This window comes from Eptesicus fuscus, chromosome 9 (assembly GCF_027574615.1).
Source record: "Eptesicus fuscus isolate TK198812 chromosome 9, DD_ASM_mEF_20220401, whole genome shotgun sequence".
Lineage (NCBI taxonomy): Eukaryota > Metazoa > Chordata > Mammalia > Chiroptera > Vespertilionidae > Eptesicus > Eptesicus fuscus.
In genome coordinates this window covers 14,176,366-14,192,798 of record NC_072481.1, presented here as the reverse complement: position 1 = coordinate 14,192,798, position 16,433 = coordinate 14,176,366, and the positions used below count along the sequence as shown (strand labels likewise).

Genomic DNA, 16,433 nt, shown 5'->3' with positions numbered 1-16,433 from the left:
AGCAGTGGACTGAAGAGTCCTGGGTTCGATTTTAGTCAAGGGCACATGCCCAGGTTGCGAGCTCAATCCCCAGTAGGGGTGTGCAGAAGGCAGCCAATCAATGATCTCTCTCATCATTGATGTTTCTATCTTTCTCTCCCTCTCCCTTTCTCTCTGAAATCAATAAAAATATATTATTTAAAAAATGTAATTTCTTTGGTTTTCTCTTCTTCACTTCTGGTACCATTCTTTTGAAACTGATTTTTAGAAAGAGGAAGGGAGAGGGAGAGAGAAACATGGATGTGAGAGCGGTTTGTAGTTTTCAGTGTACGAGTCTTGAAAGTCATTTACTTTAATTCCATGCTAGTATTTTTTGGTTTCAAGCTACAGGTTTGCAAATTCTGTGGGTAGTGCTTTAACTCTTATGATGGAGGAAATTGTCAGTGCTGCGGAATCGTACAGAACTCTTATCATCTCTGTTCTCTCCCTAGCTAAAATCTGAGCCCCTTGAAGGCAGGGACAGTGCCGTCTCTGCCTCCCCTGAGAATGCCATGTAGTGCACTCACCCATTGGGGATCTACTCAGTAGCCACAGTTACTATTTACAAAATGCAACTGTGATTATATCTCCTGCTTAAAATCCTTCAATTGCATTGCTATTAGGATAGCTGTTATTATTTTTTTTAATCCTCACCTGAGGATATTTTTTTTAAATTTATTTTTGAGAGGAAGGGAGAGAGAGAAACATCCATATGGAGAGAAACATTGATCTATTGCTTCCTGTATGTGGGGACCAAACCCAAAACCTAGGAATGTGCCCTGATCAGGAATCAAACCTGCAACCTTTTGGTGTACAAGAAGATGCTCCAACCACCGAGTCATCCGGCCAGGGCAGGATCGCTGTTATTGATATAAATCTCCAAAGCCTTGAGGTGTGCTGCCTGCTTGTCTCTCTCATTTTAGTAGGAAGTCCCCTTCCTACTCTCTCTCTGCTCTCCAATCGTTCTGGCCTTATTTTCATTTTTCCAAAACAATATTTCCAAAACTTCTAAGTACTGTCTACATTAAGAAATTTATTTTACATTGCAACCTATTTGACATATGTAATAACAAACAAAAGTTTTGCAAAGCAGTACTTAGTACTTATACAATGCACAACTTTTTTTTCAAGTTGGTATCCACTAGTTGATATTATGACCACAACATGTATGTTGAAAAACACTGCTCTAAGCATTCAATGTCTTTGCATATGCTATGCTCTCTGTCTGGAAAGCTTTTTTAAAAAATATATATTTTTATTGATTTCAGAGAGGAAGGGAGGGGGGAGAGAGAGAAACATCAATGATGAGAGAGAATCATTGATTGGCTGCCTCCTGCACGCCCCATACTGGGGATTGAGCCCACAACCTGGGCATGTGTCCTTGACCGGAATGGAACCCAGGACCCTTTAGTCTGCAGGCCAACGCTCTATCCGCTGAGCCAAACCAGCTAGGGCTGGAAAGCTTTTCTTGTATCCTTTTTACCTGGATGTCTAACTCATTCTAGAGCAGTGGTTCTCAACCTGTGGGTCGCGAGCCCTTTGGGGGTCGAACGACCCTTTCACAGGGGTCGCCTAAGACATCCTGCATATCAGATATTTACATTACGATTCATAACAGTAGCAAAATTACAGCTATGATGTAGCAACGAAAATAATTTTATGGTTGGGGGTCACTACAACATGAGGAACTGTATGAAAGGGTCGAGGCATTAGGAAGGTTGAGAACCACTGCTCTAGAGTCAACTACCGGCGTTTGAATTCTGAAGATAATGACGAATAAGTTAATACATGCAAAGAACTCAAACAGTGTGTGGCAAATAGCAAAGCTTCATCTTATTGAGAAAGGTAGTAATTATACAAGTATCATATAATAAAAAAAGGGCCACGTACTAAACCTGACACCTCGGGGAGGGAGGAGGCGCATGGCAGGCCTTACAAACTGGTGACTGCAAGTAACCATACAGGATGGTCTGAACATAAAAACTCCTAACTAAAGTGGGTCATAGTGGTTAGTCGCATCACAGGCCTGTAGCTTACTTGACAAAGGTCAGTTTGTACGTTGAGCCTATATATTTATTGTCTTTGTGTGTCTAGTATAACGTAACTTGGAAATGTCAGAGGCACAACTTCTGGCACCAAAGCACAAGACTACAGAGCAGGAGACCACACACCATCTCTGTGTACTGTGCATGTTAATTATTAACTGTCCTGCACCCACCGATGTAAAGGAAGTGTCTCTCTGTTTTGCTTTTAATCCAGTCCTAGGGATTTCCTCCTGTTCTGCTTTCTTCTGCCTTCTTTTTGGTAGTTTTTTTGTTTTGTTTCTTGTGCCTTCTTAATCTACCACCAATAGATTTCATATAACCCTCCTTACGGCTCCTTCTTTGATTCTAATGTATAAAGTTCAAAAACTGCCATTCTTCAGAGCATTTACTTAATCCATTGAGATTGTGCTTCCTGACATGTCCTCAAAATTTGGCTCAAATAAACGGTTAAGAGTTTTCTATAGACTGCCCATTCTTCCATCGACATTATTAGTATCTTGTCTTCCCACACCTTCCAGACTCTAAACCTATGAAGACAGAAACTTTGGCTAATTTTTGTTCATCTTTACAGTCCTAGCGTCTCACTTCACCTGGCAAAGAAACGGAGCTTAAAAACACCCCGGAACGGGTGGGAAGAGCCGGCCCGGAGGAATAAAGGCGGAGGGGCTGGGGGCGGGGCCAGGGTGGGGCGCCGGCGTCACTGCTGGGCCACGCCCACCTGGAGGTGGGTGGTCACGTGGGCCTCGGCCGGGCCTCCGCCGGGTCAGCTGAGCCATGATGGCGACAATGAGGGGCTCGATGCGGCAGAGGCTGGTGGGCTTGGCGTCCGTCAGGGCTGTAAGTGCCCCGCCCGGGGGCGGGCGGCCACACTGCACCGTGACGCTCGGGTCGGGGGCGTGGCTCGTGTGGGCTGTTCTGAGCAGTGAAGCCAGAGAGCTCCTCGGGCCAGAGTCAGGTGGACCTTGAAGTTTTAAGACCCTGTGTACCCCAAATCCCTTGCGGGTCATGAGGGAAACTGAGGCCCAGGTGGGAGGGGGGGGGCGACTTGCCCGGTGTCCTAATGGCCTGTTCAGGGCTCTTTCCCGTGACCCTGGCACCTTCCTCCCTGTAATTGCGCTGCGGACTCTCGGGCTCTTGCTCAGTGAAGTGTCACCAATACCCTCCGCTTCCGGGTGGGAGAAGCGAGGTCGTCCCGCCCGCCCGGCGCCCACAGGCTCACCTGTTAGGCAGTGGGGACTGTCCGGACCGCAGGAAGTTGGGGATGGGCCTGCGCGGGGAGCCCAGCCCGGCTCTTGTTTATTTCTGTTTCTAAGTGAAATATTCCTTCTGCTCTTAATTCTAGAACAGACCCAAGGTGAGTTAAATGGTGAGCAGTGTTGCTTCTGGCCCCAGTATTCGTGAAGATGGATCCATCCCTTCAGATTTGCCCCACTGGGGAATTTTCCCCCCACACTTCATGTGTTTATTTGGTTTCATTATGCAACATCCACAGTTAGTCACACAGGGAGAAAGGAATGAAGAGGAGTGTAAGTTAGGTGTTTACATCTGTTCAAGCATTACAATAACTAGAGGCCCGATGCACGAAATTCGAAATTCGGGCAAAAGTAGGCCTTCCTTCCCCTGGCTGCCTGCACCAGCTTCCCTTGCAGCCCCGGATTTGTCTGGAAGGTCATCGGTCCGGACATCCAGTCTAATTAGCATATTACGCTTTTATTATTATAGATGAGTTCCAAGCCCTGGTGGGGTGGCTCCGTTGGTTAGAGGCGTCTGAGCGGATCCAGGCGCATACAGGAATCAATCAATGCATGAATGAGTTGGAGCAACAAGTCGATGTCTCTCTCTTTCTAAAAGCCAGTTAAAAAGGTGTTTGGGGGTGGGGAAAAAAATAAAAAATAAATAAAAGCCAGTTAAAATATTTTTTAATAAATAAATAATGAGTTCACAAATTTACCCAAAAAAGTGTGGTAAAACACCACTCTAATATATTGCACAGCAAGCCCCCTAAGTCCCCGTGGGAAAAGCCAAAGTGCTTTCATTCCTTCCCAAGGGGGGGGGGGGGTGGTCACATCGCCTCTTCCTCTTGTGTGTGTGAGCGTGTGTGCACCCCCTGGGGAATTGTGACAGTCTGTTCCTGTTTTAATTTTTGTTTATTCTTTTAAACCAAAGGTCAGCACCTCATCTGTGAGTACGTTCCCAAAGCGGGTGAAAATTGTGGAAGTTGGTCCCCGAGATGGACTACAAAATGAAAAGGTAAAGTTGGAAATCAACCGCAGTAGTTGTTTTTGAGCGTTGAGAGTTTGTGTGGTAGGGTAGGTGCAGCAGGGATGGACTGACAGAGCTATCCATGCAAGACATGATCACTCTGCCCAACCTAGGGCTTGGTGGGGAGAACAGGCAGGCTCCTGTGACTGCTAAACAGTCTACGATGGTGATGCAACAGGTGTGATAGTCCCAGGTCCATTTCAAGGCCCAGGGGGGTGGGGTGTGAAGGTGAGGGCATGCCTTAGATCCAGCAATTCCATGTAGGAGGATTTATCCAAAGGAAGTCATGAAGGCTACATGCAAAGATTCAACCTTGGGGATGTTCCTTACCACCTGAAGAAAATTGGAGTAGTGCTGTCCAGTAGAACTTCCCGTAAGATAGAAATGTTCCAGACTTGAGCTGTCCCATGTGGTAGCCACTAGACAAACACATGTGGCTATTGAGCACTTGAAATGTGACTAGCATGAATTTTTATCTTCATGTCATTTAAATTTATATAACCATGTACGGCTAGTATCTAACATACTGGACTTCACAGATCTAGAAAGTTACATATCTGGAAGGTATTAAGGGTGGTTTTCTTTTTTTTTTTTTTGGCATGTGTTTTTGAAACAATCATGTATTAACTATTTTTGCATTAAGAAAGCTTTCTTAAGTATGACCAGCCTAATTTTAATGTTGAGCACGTGCTAGAAACAAAACTACAAGTCCCCTGAGGGCAGAATCATGTCTGTCTGCTCATTGCAGCACCGCCTAGCACCTAGCACAATCCCTGGAATATGAAGCGCTCTCAAAATTACCTGTGGAATAGATTACATTAAAGCAGTACAAGAGAAATCGTGGGGGAGGGTATGGAGGGACTTGAAATCCTTAGGATTTTTTACCTGGTCCTGTAGGTACCAGGGAGCCACGGAAGGCTTTTGAGTGGTAGAGTGAGACAGTGGAAAGTGTTCTAGGATGATTCCTGTGGGATGAACTGGTGGAGTGAGACCGGGCCATTATATACATGGGATAGTGGAACAATGGTATTAGATTTGGAAAGAAGGATCTATAGAAGCTGCTTAGCAACTAGACATGGTGGGGGAGGGAGGGAGAGAGACAGTAGGCTGACCATGTGAGGATGAGATCCTGTGCCACTTGGGAGATGGAAAAGGAGGATGTAATACTTTGGGGGCCCCGTCTCCTAAGAACCATAAGGTTAGCCATCTCTGCCCTTTCAGGCCAGGGTACATTGCTCTCAGTTTGTTTATGATGGGGCAATAAATTAACAAACTTTTAGTTAAGAAAAAGCCTGTATGGCAGAAAAATATGGTTTCCATGTAAGTATTAACTCCCTTTCAGATAAGCTGCAAAATGCTATCTGTAGAATTTGAAGACGCTTTGTACCCTATCTATTGGTGAGGATTACATGTGAATTCATATTAGTATTTAAAAGTTGAGATAGTCAAGTGTTTTCTGTAGCAAAAACTTTGAACTAACAGGCACTGCTTTCTGAGGCCATTTGCTTCCCAACTTTGCTGAGCTGTCTCTTCTAGTGTTTGTCTTTCCATTACAGAGTATCGTCCCTACTCCCGTGAAAATCAGGATGATAGACATGCTTTCTGAAGCAGGACTCCCCGTGATAGAAGCCACCAGCTTTGTGTCTCCCAAGTGGGTTCCTCAGGTGAGCCCCCGCCCTCAGTGAGGGGTGTTCAGATGTGAGGGATGGAAAGGCTTGCATTTGCCCTGGAAGAGGAAGTGGAAGTCAGGAACGTAGGTTTCCTGGTCTCTGGCTTTCAGAGGTCTGTAACCTGGGAGGCAGGAGGCTTGGATTCAGTCTGGACTCTGCCCTCGAATTGCTTGGTGACCTTGCTAAGGCCATCCCCTCTACAGGTGACCCCTTCTGGCCCTGGATATCTAGAATTTCTAGGCCTGGCCTGTGGATTCTGCCTGCTTCACAGAGTCAGTCTGTGGGGAAGAAATCCTGTTCCAGCTGAGTGTGATAACACAGAGGAGCTGAGCCCAGTGCCCAGCTTGGCGTGTGTTCTCAGTCACGGCTGGCAGTGTTGTTACTGCGGTGACGGCTATGTAAAGCTGACAGTATTGGCCATGTGGAGGAATTGGGGCTATTGCCCACACCCCGGGGCCTCCTGGCCCATCAGCAGTCACACAAATGATAAAAGCCTTGGGGAGACCCAGCTCTGCGGAAGGACTCATTCTCCAAGGGCCTGGAGGACAGAGATCTTGTGACAAACGGTTTTTGTACCTGAGCTCTCCGCCTGCCCTTGGTGATGCCTCTGCCGTGTCTCCTGGTTCCAGATGGCTGACCACAGCGAAGTCCTGAAGGGCATCCAGAAGTTTCCTGGCATCAACTACCCAGTCCTGACCCCAAATTTCAAAGGCTATCAGGCAGCGGTAAGCTTGTTGGTGGGGGCCCCTGAAATGAGATTGATGGCACTGGTCCCGCCTTGTCCCTGGGCCTCGGTCCCTGTCCTGGGACATCTGTCTGAGGGCTGTCTCCAGTGGGGATGAGCACAGTCAGACAGACTGAGGCAGTCCTGGCCTTGCCACTCCCGGTCTCTGGTCTTGACAGGCCTCAGGTTCCGCCTATAAAATAGGCTTCATGATAGGGTAACATTGTGAAGATTTCAGAAGAGAAAACGCACATGAATTTCTTAGCAAGAGCCTGGTAGAAAAGTGCTTACTCAATGGTAGTTTTGTTGCTCTTACCCATTTTCTCTTTCAAGAAAGGTAAGCAAGCACTCCACAGAGCTTCAACAGTAGTTGCTAGAATCTGCCAACTTTCTTATAACTTTAGATGAGAACATCATTGGAGATATTGATTCCAAATTGAGGCAAAGCTTCTTTTAGGAGTGACTGACTTCCAGAATGGTGAGGGCAGGGGCAATGTTGGTCTCTGAGGGAAGACCAAGGTTTCTTTCTTATTGAGATATTAGAGGCCTGGTGCATGAAATTCATGCACTCGGCGGGGAGAGGGACCCATGGGTGCACGATTGGGGCCAGGGAGTGATGTGGGAGGCTGGCCAGCTGGGGAGGGACCGAAGGAGGGCTCCAGGGCGTGTCTAGCCCTTCTCACTCATTCAGACCCCAGCAGCAAGCTAACCTACCATTGGAGCATCTGCCCCCTGGTGGTCAGTGCACATCATAGCGAGCAGTTGAGCATCCTTAGCATATCATTAGCATATTATGCTTTGATAATGGTTGAACGGATGACTGGACATTTAGCATATTAGGCTTTTATTATATAGGATAACTCACTGTATTAATTCTCCAGGCTTGCCATAACAAAATACGAAAATCTAGGTGACTGAAAACCACAAAAATGTATCCTCTCACAGTTCTGGAGGCTACAAGTCTGAAATCAAGGTGTCAGGGTTGGTTTCTTCTGAGGGCGCTGGGGTGACTCTGTTCCATGCTCTCTTCAGTTTCTGGTGACCACCAGCAATCGTTGGCATCCTTGGCTTGTAGGTGCATCGCTCCAATCTCTGCCTCCATCTTCACTGGCCTTCCCCTCGTGTCTCTCTGTCTTCACATGGCCGCTGTCTTATAAGGACACCAGTCATATTAGAGAGGAACCAATATGGCCTCATCTTAATAAATTATTTCTACAATGACCCTGTTTCCAAATAAGAACACATGTCGAGGTACTGGGGTTTAGGACTTCAATATACCTTTTTTGGGGAGACAAAATTCAATCCATAACATTCATATATCATAAAATTCATGGTAAGACAAGGGTTTTGTCACTCTGGGGTTCCTTGAAGAGGAAAACGCTAAAAGGAATTCCCCTGGCTGTTGGCAGGTGGCTGCTGGAGCCAAGGAAGTGAGCATCTTCGGAGCTGCCTCTGAGCTTTTCACCAAGAAGAACATCAACTGCTCCATAGATGAGAGTTTGCAGCGGTTTGACCAAATCTTGAAGGCAGCTCAGGCAGCCGGCATCCCTGTGCGGGGGTGAGTCAGACCACATCGGTGCTGCCTGACTTTTCCTCAGTACCATTCTGGCCAGTACCAGACTCTGACCCAAGTGACCCTCCCCCACAACAACTCATCCTGTGGGCAGACAGCCTAAGCTCCACCCCGTGACATCCTTCCCAGAGCAGATGTGGTCAGAAGAAATCCTAGCAAGCGCTTTCTCCAAACCTGATCTTTGGGTCAGTTCACCAGAGGAAACCCAGTAGGACAGGACACTAGACACGTTTTGTGGAGGTCAGTTTACTCCTGGCCACACCACCAACTCTTCACACGTTCCCAAAGAGTCCCCTCGGCCTCTTAAGTCTCCAAGACACATCTTTAATAGCAGCAGTGCCAGGAATCGTCACATGTAACTTCACAGCTGGCCAGCAAGGAGGGGACTGGCCCCACTTACAGGTGACGAGACAGGCTCAGGAAGGATGGAGAGTCTGCTGGAAGGTCACACAGCTGTCCACATCGCAGCCAGAGTGCTTTCAGAAGTGTACGTCTGGCCCTGGTCGGGGCTCAGGTGGCTGGAGCATTGTCCCATGCGCTGGGTTCGATTGCCAGTTGGGTGAATATGGGAGGCAACTGATCAGTGTTTCTCACATCTTTCCCCTCCTCTCCCCCCTCTTTCCCCCTCTCTCTAAAAATCAATAAAAATACATCCTCGATTAAAAAAAAAATGCACATCTGACCACATCACTTCCTGGTTAGACACCTTACGGTGACTCCCAACTCCAGACTTTCCCACTCGGCTCACAAGACCCTGTGTGAGTCAGCCTCTGCTCCGTGCAGCCTCCTTGTTCGCTGCTCCCTCCAGCCCAGCTGGAACTTCTTTCCATCTGTCACCTGTTCTTGCCTCTGGGCCTTTACACACACTTTCCATAGACTCAGCACTCCCTTCCTCCTGTATCCTAATTGTCAGGACTAACTCCTGTTCGCCCTTCGGGTCCCCTCATGGATGCCAGTTTCTCCGAGGAGCTTTCTCTGTCCCCCAGCGGGAGTTAGTGCTCCTCCTCTGGGCTCCCATAGTCCCTTAGACATCCTCTAACGGAGCACTTGGCTACTTGTTAAATCGCCTCCTGCCTCCCACCCCACTAGACCGAATCCACATTTCTCTCCGTCCAGATGTGCCCCCTCTCCCAGCTCAAGGCCTAGCACACAGTAGGTGCTCAGGAACCAATGGGCAGATGGATGGATGGGAATCAGGGGCTTGTCAGGTCTGCCTGCACCCAAGCCTGTTCTCTTTGCTCAGTATCTCTCTTAACTTGTCCCTGCTCAGCAGTGATTGGAAAATAAGGGGGAGAATTTAAATGGAAAAATATACTGAGCCCTGGCCAAGCGGCTCAGTTGGTTGACGTGTCGTCCCACACACCAAAAGATTGTGGGTTCGATTCCGGTCAGGCCACATATCCAGGTTGTGGGTTCGATCCCGGTTCAGGGTGTGTAGGGGAGGCAACTGATCAATGTTTCTCTTTCACATCCATGGTTTTTTCTCTCTCTCTCCCCCAAAATCAGTAAAAAACATATCCTCTGGTGAGAATTTTAAAAAAAACAGGAAAGAAACATATACTGAGATCTTTGAGGCTGAAGTTATTTAACCAGGAAATACTTGTTATGCCTCTGAATATGCAGCATAGTTTTCTAGACTCTAAAAGGTTTTAGTGGAGCCCCAGGCCCAGTGGTGTGGGAGGGAACAGGAGCCGCCTCCATCCAAGACCCAAACTACTTTTTTTTTTTTTTACAGAGAGGAAGGGAGAGGGATAGAGAGTTAGAAACATCGATGAGAGAGAAACATCGATCAGCTGCCTCCTGCACACTCCCTACTGGGTATGTGCCCGCAACCAAGGTACATGCCCTTGACCGGAATTGAACCTGGGACCCTTGAGTCTGCAGGCCGATGCTCTATCCACTGAGCCAAACAGGTCAGGGTGAAGACCCAAACTTCTCACCGTAGTTAACAGGACCCTGCAGTGAAGCCCATGCCCAGCTCTGCATGTCCTACTTCTTTGCCTCTTGCTCTCCGCGCCTCAGCTGTTCCTTCCTTTGTTCTGTGTCTTGAACTGCCTGCTCTGCCAACTCAGGCGTCTGCACTGGGTCCTCCCTGCCCTGTGCCCCCACCCTCTCCCTGTGGCCGTCCCCGTCTCCCAGCCGCAGCGTCCTGTCTTCACAGAGGTCTTCCCGAGTCACCCAGCCACTGTTGACCTCTTCTGTTGGTTCCTGGCGCCTTCCCTGGCCTTTCCTTCATAGCACGTCACTTTCTGAGATCATCTCATTGACTCATTTGATTGTCCTTTAATCAGCTATCTCCCGGATTTGAAATAAGCACTGTGAGGGTGGGGTCCTTGTCAGTCTTGCTCACTGAGCTACCCTAGTGGGCAACTGGCCCATAGTGGGCAACTCGGTAAATATCAGCTGAATAAATGAGTGAATGAATTGTCTGGCAGCTCACAAGAGCAGGCCAGCCCAGCTCTTATCGCTGCCTTTGGTTTCACGGGTCCCTGGTCCGCTCCTGTGCGTATGGGCCCCAGCCACTCTGGCCCGTGCTCTGCTTTACCCCACTCTGCCCGGCTCAGGGGTTTGCTCATAGTGCCCTCTCCAGCTCCTTCTCCCTGCTGGTCTCAGGCTGCCTCCCCAGAACCTATGCCACCCCTGCTTCCTGGACTACAGGCCTGTTAGTCCCTCCCTTCCCTGCGGTGGCTCTCCACTGCCCCCTCCCGGCACTAAGCAGCACGACCTTCGTTCTGGCTCCACATCGTTGAATTCGCCTTTCCGGGCACTTGGCCTCCTGCCCAGGTTCGGGATTTGATTTCGGGCTAACCAGGAATGTGTCAGACCGCCCCCTGCCTCAGCCCTGCTGACCAAAGAACCGGGGGCATTGACACCATCCCCCTGTCTTCCCACAGGTACGTCTCCTGTGTGCTTGGATGTCCCTATGAAGGGAAGATCTCCCCGGCCAAAGTAGCTGAGGTGTGTGTGAGTGTCAGGGTGGGGGGTGGGGGGAGGTTGGCCTCCTTGCCTGCCCCTGAGTGTGTAGGTTCCTCTTGACACCCTTTCCTGATGGGTCACTGACTTCCTTGTTAACACTCCTGCCCTCCGGGTGGGCGGAGTAAATGCCTCCAATTGAGTTTCCAGTCTGGTTAGTGGACAGGCGATAATTGAGGTGATAATCCTTTTTGGAAAGGCTCCTTCCCCAGCTCCCACCCCCGCCCCAGGGTTCTTGCGGTGCCCTGTCTTGGTCAGAGGCCACTTCACATCCTCTGAGCAGCAACCAAGTCAGCCCTGAGGACACAGTGTGGAAACTGAGTTTGCGCGTGAGCGACACAAGAGCTCATGGTATTTAGTCCTCAAACCCACCCAGCAAACTCACTATTACTGTTGAGACTGACTAACTTGCATGCAGGTTGCCAGTGGTGCCACCAGGTCTCCACCCCCATCTCGTTTACCTCCAAAGCCTGCTTGCTCTTCCCCAAAACCATGTGGCACCCAAAAGTGAGGAATGGTAGCAGTGGCACCTGGGATTGAGAGTGCCTGCTCTGCTCCATGGCTCAGCCCTGTTGTCACCAAGCCCTTCAAAGGCTTGCCACTGTTTTCAGAAGCAGAAATTGAAGCTCGGGGAAGTTAAGCCCCTGGCCAAGGTCCCACAGCTAGTGAGCAGCAGAACTGGGCCTTTACTCCAGCGTCTCTCACTCCAGAGCCGCTCCTTCCGCCGTCCCTCTGCCCCGCAGGCTGCGGGCTGCTGTCACTCCGCTCACCACTTCCTTTATGCCGCAGACCATTGTTGAGTGCGGGCCCCGCCACATCCTTCCTCCACCTTCTCAGCAGCACGGTGCAGGGAAGCATCTCCTTGGGCCGGGCTCACACTGCTCTGGTTTTGCAGTGATTTTAGGGCTTTGTAAATGGGCTTCTAAACATTTAAGTAGTTATGTACTTCTGTTAAAATACAAAGCGGGCACCTCTGACCCATGATTTCACAGATCTCCCCACCAAGGATCAGACTACAAGAAGGGGTCAGTTACTGATTCCAGGGCTGGGTCTGCCACAGTGTGTGAAGGGGGTCAGGGAAGGACTGGAGTTTGAGACCCGGGTGCGGGGAAAGCACAGGGGTCGGAGCCCAGAGCCTGCCCCTGACGTCCCGGCGTCCTGACGAGAAGAATGAGGCATATCCTTCCACTCAAAGTGGTAAGGGGCCTGTGGCCCGGTTGGGTTAGTGCTCAGACGTGGAGGTGTTCTGGACAGGCCGAGGACCCCTGTTTCGGAGCCCGGGACCCTGGGCTTGGGGAAGCTGATGTCCTCCCACTGCCTGTTTGTCGTCCCAGGTCAGCAAGAAGATGTACTCCATGGGCTGCTATGAGATCTCCCTGGGGGACACCATCGGCGTGGGCACGCCCGGGATCATGAAGGATATGCTGTCGGCCGTCATGCACGAGGTGCCCGTGGCTGCCCTGGCTGTCCATTGTCATGACACCTATGGCCAGGCCCTGGCCAACACCCTGATGGCCCTGCAGGTAATCCAGGCATGTCCCAGGAGAAAGGCATGGGTCCCTTCTCAAAGGACGTGGCGGCAGGACAGCTGTGTGTCGTCTGTGCGAGCCTTCACTGTGCTGGATGCTGGTACCTGCATGGCAGGCCCTGGGCTCACCATGATGGACATAGACATGTGACCCTGAGCCAGAAATTCTTACGTCTGTGTGTGAGGGGCGACAGCGCGGGAGTTGGGGGATAACCCTGATGCATTAGGACAAATGCCCGAAGGAGGCACGGGCTGAGGAAGGTCCCCGCCCCAGCTGGGAGGTCAGAGAGGATTTGCCGGAAGAGGCCTGAGTGAGGCCTGAAGGACCTGAAGAAGTTCAGCAGCTGAACAAGGGGAGCAGAGGCGGCTTGGCAGCGCTGCGTTGTAAGACTGAGGGAGGGTCCGGGGAGGACTGCTGTGCCCTGGTCCTGGATGGCATGTGGGTTTGAGTGTGCGAGCCTCTGTGGGAGCAGCAGGCAGCAGAGAGGTAGGCAGAGGTCAGAGGGGGAGCCTTAAGGCTGCTTTCCCGAGGCCGGAGCGGAACTTCAGATGGGGTTTCCCTTGAGGCTTGCTTCCTGTGGGCTGGTCCTGTATGAGGGGCCCATGGCCTGGCTGCCCGTTAGAAGGAACGTTCTCAGTGTCTGACCACCTTGCTGTTGTCTTTAGGAGAGGCTCATGCCTCAGGCGATTCTGTTACTTCCTGGGTCTGTTTTCTCAGAGCTGTGGTTGTCAAGGTTGTTAGGGTCTGTTAGAAGCCTAAGGAGGAGAAAGGGAACAGTCATCTCGGGGAGTAGGAAATGACTGACCTGGGGAAATGGCCTGGGTCCCGGGGTTGGAGAGCAGCCTTGTGAGGGAGGGTGCATAAACGAATCACAGTAAACCACAGGGACCCGAAATCCCTTCAGTGGGAGGCGGTGACTTTAGGTCCGTGATCAGGAAGGGCCTCTCTGAGGAAGTGACTTGTAGGCTGAGACCTTAAGGGTAAGACGGAACCTTGAAACCGTTGCAGGAACTGAGTGGGGATGTTCCTGGCAGAGGCCAGGCCTCCCCAGTGAAAGGCCTCAGTGTCTGACCGAAACAAGAGAAAGCACCAAAAAGACTCACTGGCCTGGAGCTAAAGAGAGAAACACTCCTTTTCAGTGGGATTTTCACTTTAACAGAATCATAAACCAAAGGGACGAATAACTTGCGATGGAATTGCAGGCAGCAGCAGTTGGGAGGTTTATAAGGACCAGCTTTGTCGGCTTTGGCCCCCACAGTGACAGCCCTGTGCCCCCACCCTCTTGTTTCCAGATGGGAGTGAGTGTCGTGGACTCTTCTGTGGCAGGACTTGGAGGCTGTCCCTATGCACAGGGGGCATCGGGGAACTTGGCCACCGAGGACCTGGTCTACATGCTGGAGGGCTTGGGCATTCACACGGTAAGCTTGTCCGCCCCTGTGGCCACAGCCCTGAACTAACCAGAGGACAGAAGCTGATGGGCTTGTGTAGTTACTGTTTTTTGGGGGGTCAGTGGAGGAGGGAAGGAGGAGCAGTTAAGAAGGGAAGGGAGCCAGGGGATTATTGTGTACTTTTGAGATAGCAGAGTGTGGGTGATCCAGGCCCGGAGAAGGCCAGGCTCTCAGTGTGAGTTTGACAGTTTAGTTTAAGGAGGCACCGGGGTGTAAGGAAAGAGCCCCCCAAAGGGGTCAGGTGTGTGACCTGAACTGCGTCAGTGGTCTTAGACCTTTGTTTTGTTCTCTGTAGAATTAGACAGCCCCAGGGCTCTGTCAGGGTCGGTAAGGGCAGCCAGTGCGGGTTGGAAGCGCAGCAGCCGTGCTTGGGGATCAGACGGACCTGGGTTTAAAACCTTGTCCTGCCACTCACAGGCTGTGTGACCTGACACATTACTTCACCTCTCTGGGCCTAAGAAATGGGAATGATAACAGCACCTATCCTGTAGGGCCGTTATGAAGATTAACTGAGAAAACGTAGACTGCTTAGCCCAGAACTGAGCACACAGTACACCTCAGTCAGTAGGAGCTATTGTATGAACAGGTTTTCTGGAGTGGCCCCTTCAGTAGGTGTTTTCACTCTCTGCCTCACAGTTCATTGCTCCAATAGGTACTTTTTGACCACTGTGGGCCAGGCCCTGTGCTAGGCCCTGGAGATGGAAGACTGACGACAGAGATTCCTATTCCGGTGGTGGCCTGGCAGATTGAGGCATCCTAAACAAGGGGACACAGAGGGGGCCCGATGCCAGAAGGACATGACCTCAGGCAGCTTGCTGGTGTCCATCATCAGAGGAACAAGAGCCTGTCTGTCTGCACCTTCACTTTTTCTTTTCATTAAAAAATTTTTTTATTTTTTTTTAGGGAGGAAGAGAGAGAGAAACACCAATGTGAGAAACATTGATCGGTTGCCTCCAACCGGGGATCGAACCTGCAGCCCGGGTATGCGCCCTGACCGGGAATGAAACCACCACCTTGTGGTGTACAGAGGGATGCTCCACCCAACCGGGCCACACCGGCCAGGGCCACCTTTTCTTTGTTAGTGTCACAGTTGTCTGTCCAATCTGATGTTTCCCTGGGTGTTGAGGGCATGTCATGACTTACTGCATCTTCCAACTTGTTTCTCAAAGGGTGTGAACTTCCAGAAGCTCCTGGAAGCTGGGACCTTTATCTGTCAAGCCCTTAACAGAAAAACCAGCTCCAAAGTGGCTCAGGCTACGTGTAAGCTGTGAGCCCCTTGCCCACCTGAAGCTCCAGGGACTGTGGGAATAGGGGCACGTCGGAGGATTCACTGATGGACACACGGAAATGGGAGTGACATGAACAGGAACAGGCTCCTCACCCCCAGGACACCTAAGTATGACCGAGAGGCTTTGGGGGTAAGAGGCCTCCCTTCACCTTGGACCCAGGAGTTGAGGGCACTTGGGGACCCAATTCCCTGGCTTGGGTTGATCCTCAAGTCTTACCTCTGGGTGACATCTGCCAGGTGGCTACACAGCGCAACCCTGCCATGGCCTTGGCGCCATTGCTCTCTGACTTTGTAGGACAAAAGGCATGGACGGTTTTTCCCTGAGCTGGCAGAGGGCGTTTGCTGGAGGGCTGAGGGCTGCCAACTTAGCACCTCTGAAAAAAATCTCCACTCTGAACATGATTTTTGAAAACAGCTCTGTAATTAAAGGTTTAATGACATGGAACCATTCCAGGACTCTGCAGATGTGTGTATATATGAGAGCAGAGGAATAAAACATCTTTATTCTCACTCTGAGAGGAAAACGCAGACTAATCTTTGGATTTTTCTCCGTTTCTCCACCTGAGCCTCAGAAGCAGTGACTGGAAATCGGTGGTTTGGGCTTACTCTTGGCTCTGACCAGGGCTGTTGCACAAGCTCCCCCAGGCAGCGGTGGCCGGGTGCTCCTCTGGGTCTGGGCTAGAGCAAGTCTGGGTACCTTCGTTCCTACTTGTGCATTTATTTCTTTGCTCGGGTTTCATCACTCAGTATGTCACGCCTTCATACACATCATTCCCTAGCCCTACCTTCATCTTAAACAGAAACAACCACTTTTTAACCCACTGTGGGAGGCAGGTGCAGACGGACCGTTCCCAGCAGCTGGGGGACTAGTTTGTGTGAAGGCTGAACTAGCAGCTGAGCGCA

The 16,433-nt window shown here is 50.5% G+C and overlaps 1 protein-coding gene across 7 annotated transcripts; it reads left to right on the top strand.

The window, feature by feature from the left end:
* The first annotated feature begins 2,782 nt into the window (after window positions 1-2,782).
* On the top strand, window positions 2,783-16,058 carry HMGCL (3-hydroxy-3-methylglutaryl-CoA lyase). Of its 7 annotated transcripts, none has more exons than XM_008148095.3 (9): window positions 2,783-2,900; window positions 4,230-4,313; window positions 5,882-5,989; window positions 6,625-6,720; window positions 8,129-8,277; window positions 11,187-11,250; window positions 12,600-12,788; window positions 14,087-14,212; window positions 15,412-16,058. In XM_008148095.3, exons 1-9 carry the CDS (start codon window positions 2,838-2,840, stop codon window positions 15,511-15,513), a joined length of 981 nt encoding a protein of 326 aa, XP_008146317.1. In that variant the 5' UTR covers window positions 2,783-2,837; the 3' UTR covers window positions 15,514-16,058. The 7 variants fall into 7 exon arrangements, with proteins under 7 accessions (XP_008146317.1, XP_054576973.1, XP_054576974.1 ...); XM_054720998.1 differs by having other exon boundaries at window positions 11,187-11,256; XM_054720999.1 differs by lacking the exon at window positions 15,412-16,058 and adding an exon at window positions 14,879-15,109 and having other exon boundaries at window positions 11,187-11,256.
* The last annotated feature ends 375 nt before the right edge of the window (window positions 16,059-16,433 follow it).

Excerpts from the sequence above, each read along its gene's own strand:
- HMGCL (XM_054720998.1), top strand. The coding sequence starts at position 2,838 with ATGATGGCGACAATGAGGGGCTCGATGCGGCAGAGGCTGGTGGGCTTG. Across the intron at positions 4,314-5,881 it reads ATGGACTACAAAATGAAAAG|AGTATCGTCCCTACTCCCGT; the intron begins GTAAAGTTGGAA and ends TTTCCATTACAG. Across the intron at positions 12,789-14,086 it reads ACACCCTGATGGCCCTGCAG|ATGGGAGTGAGTGTCGTGGA; the intron begins GTAATCCAGGCA and ends TCTTGTTTCCAG.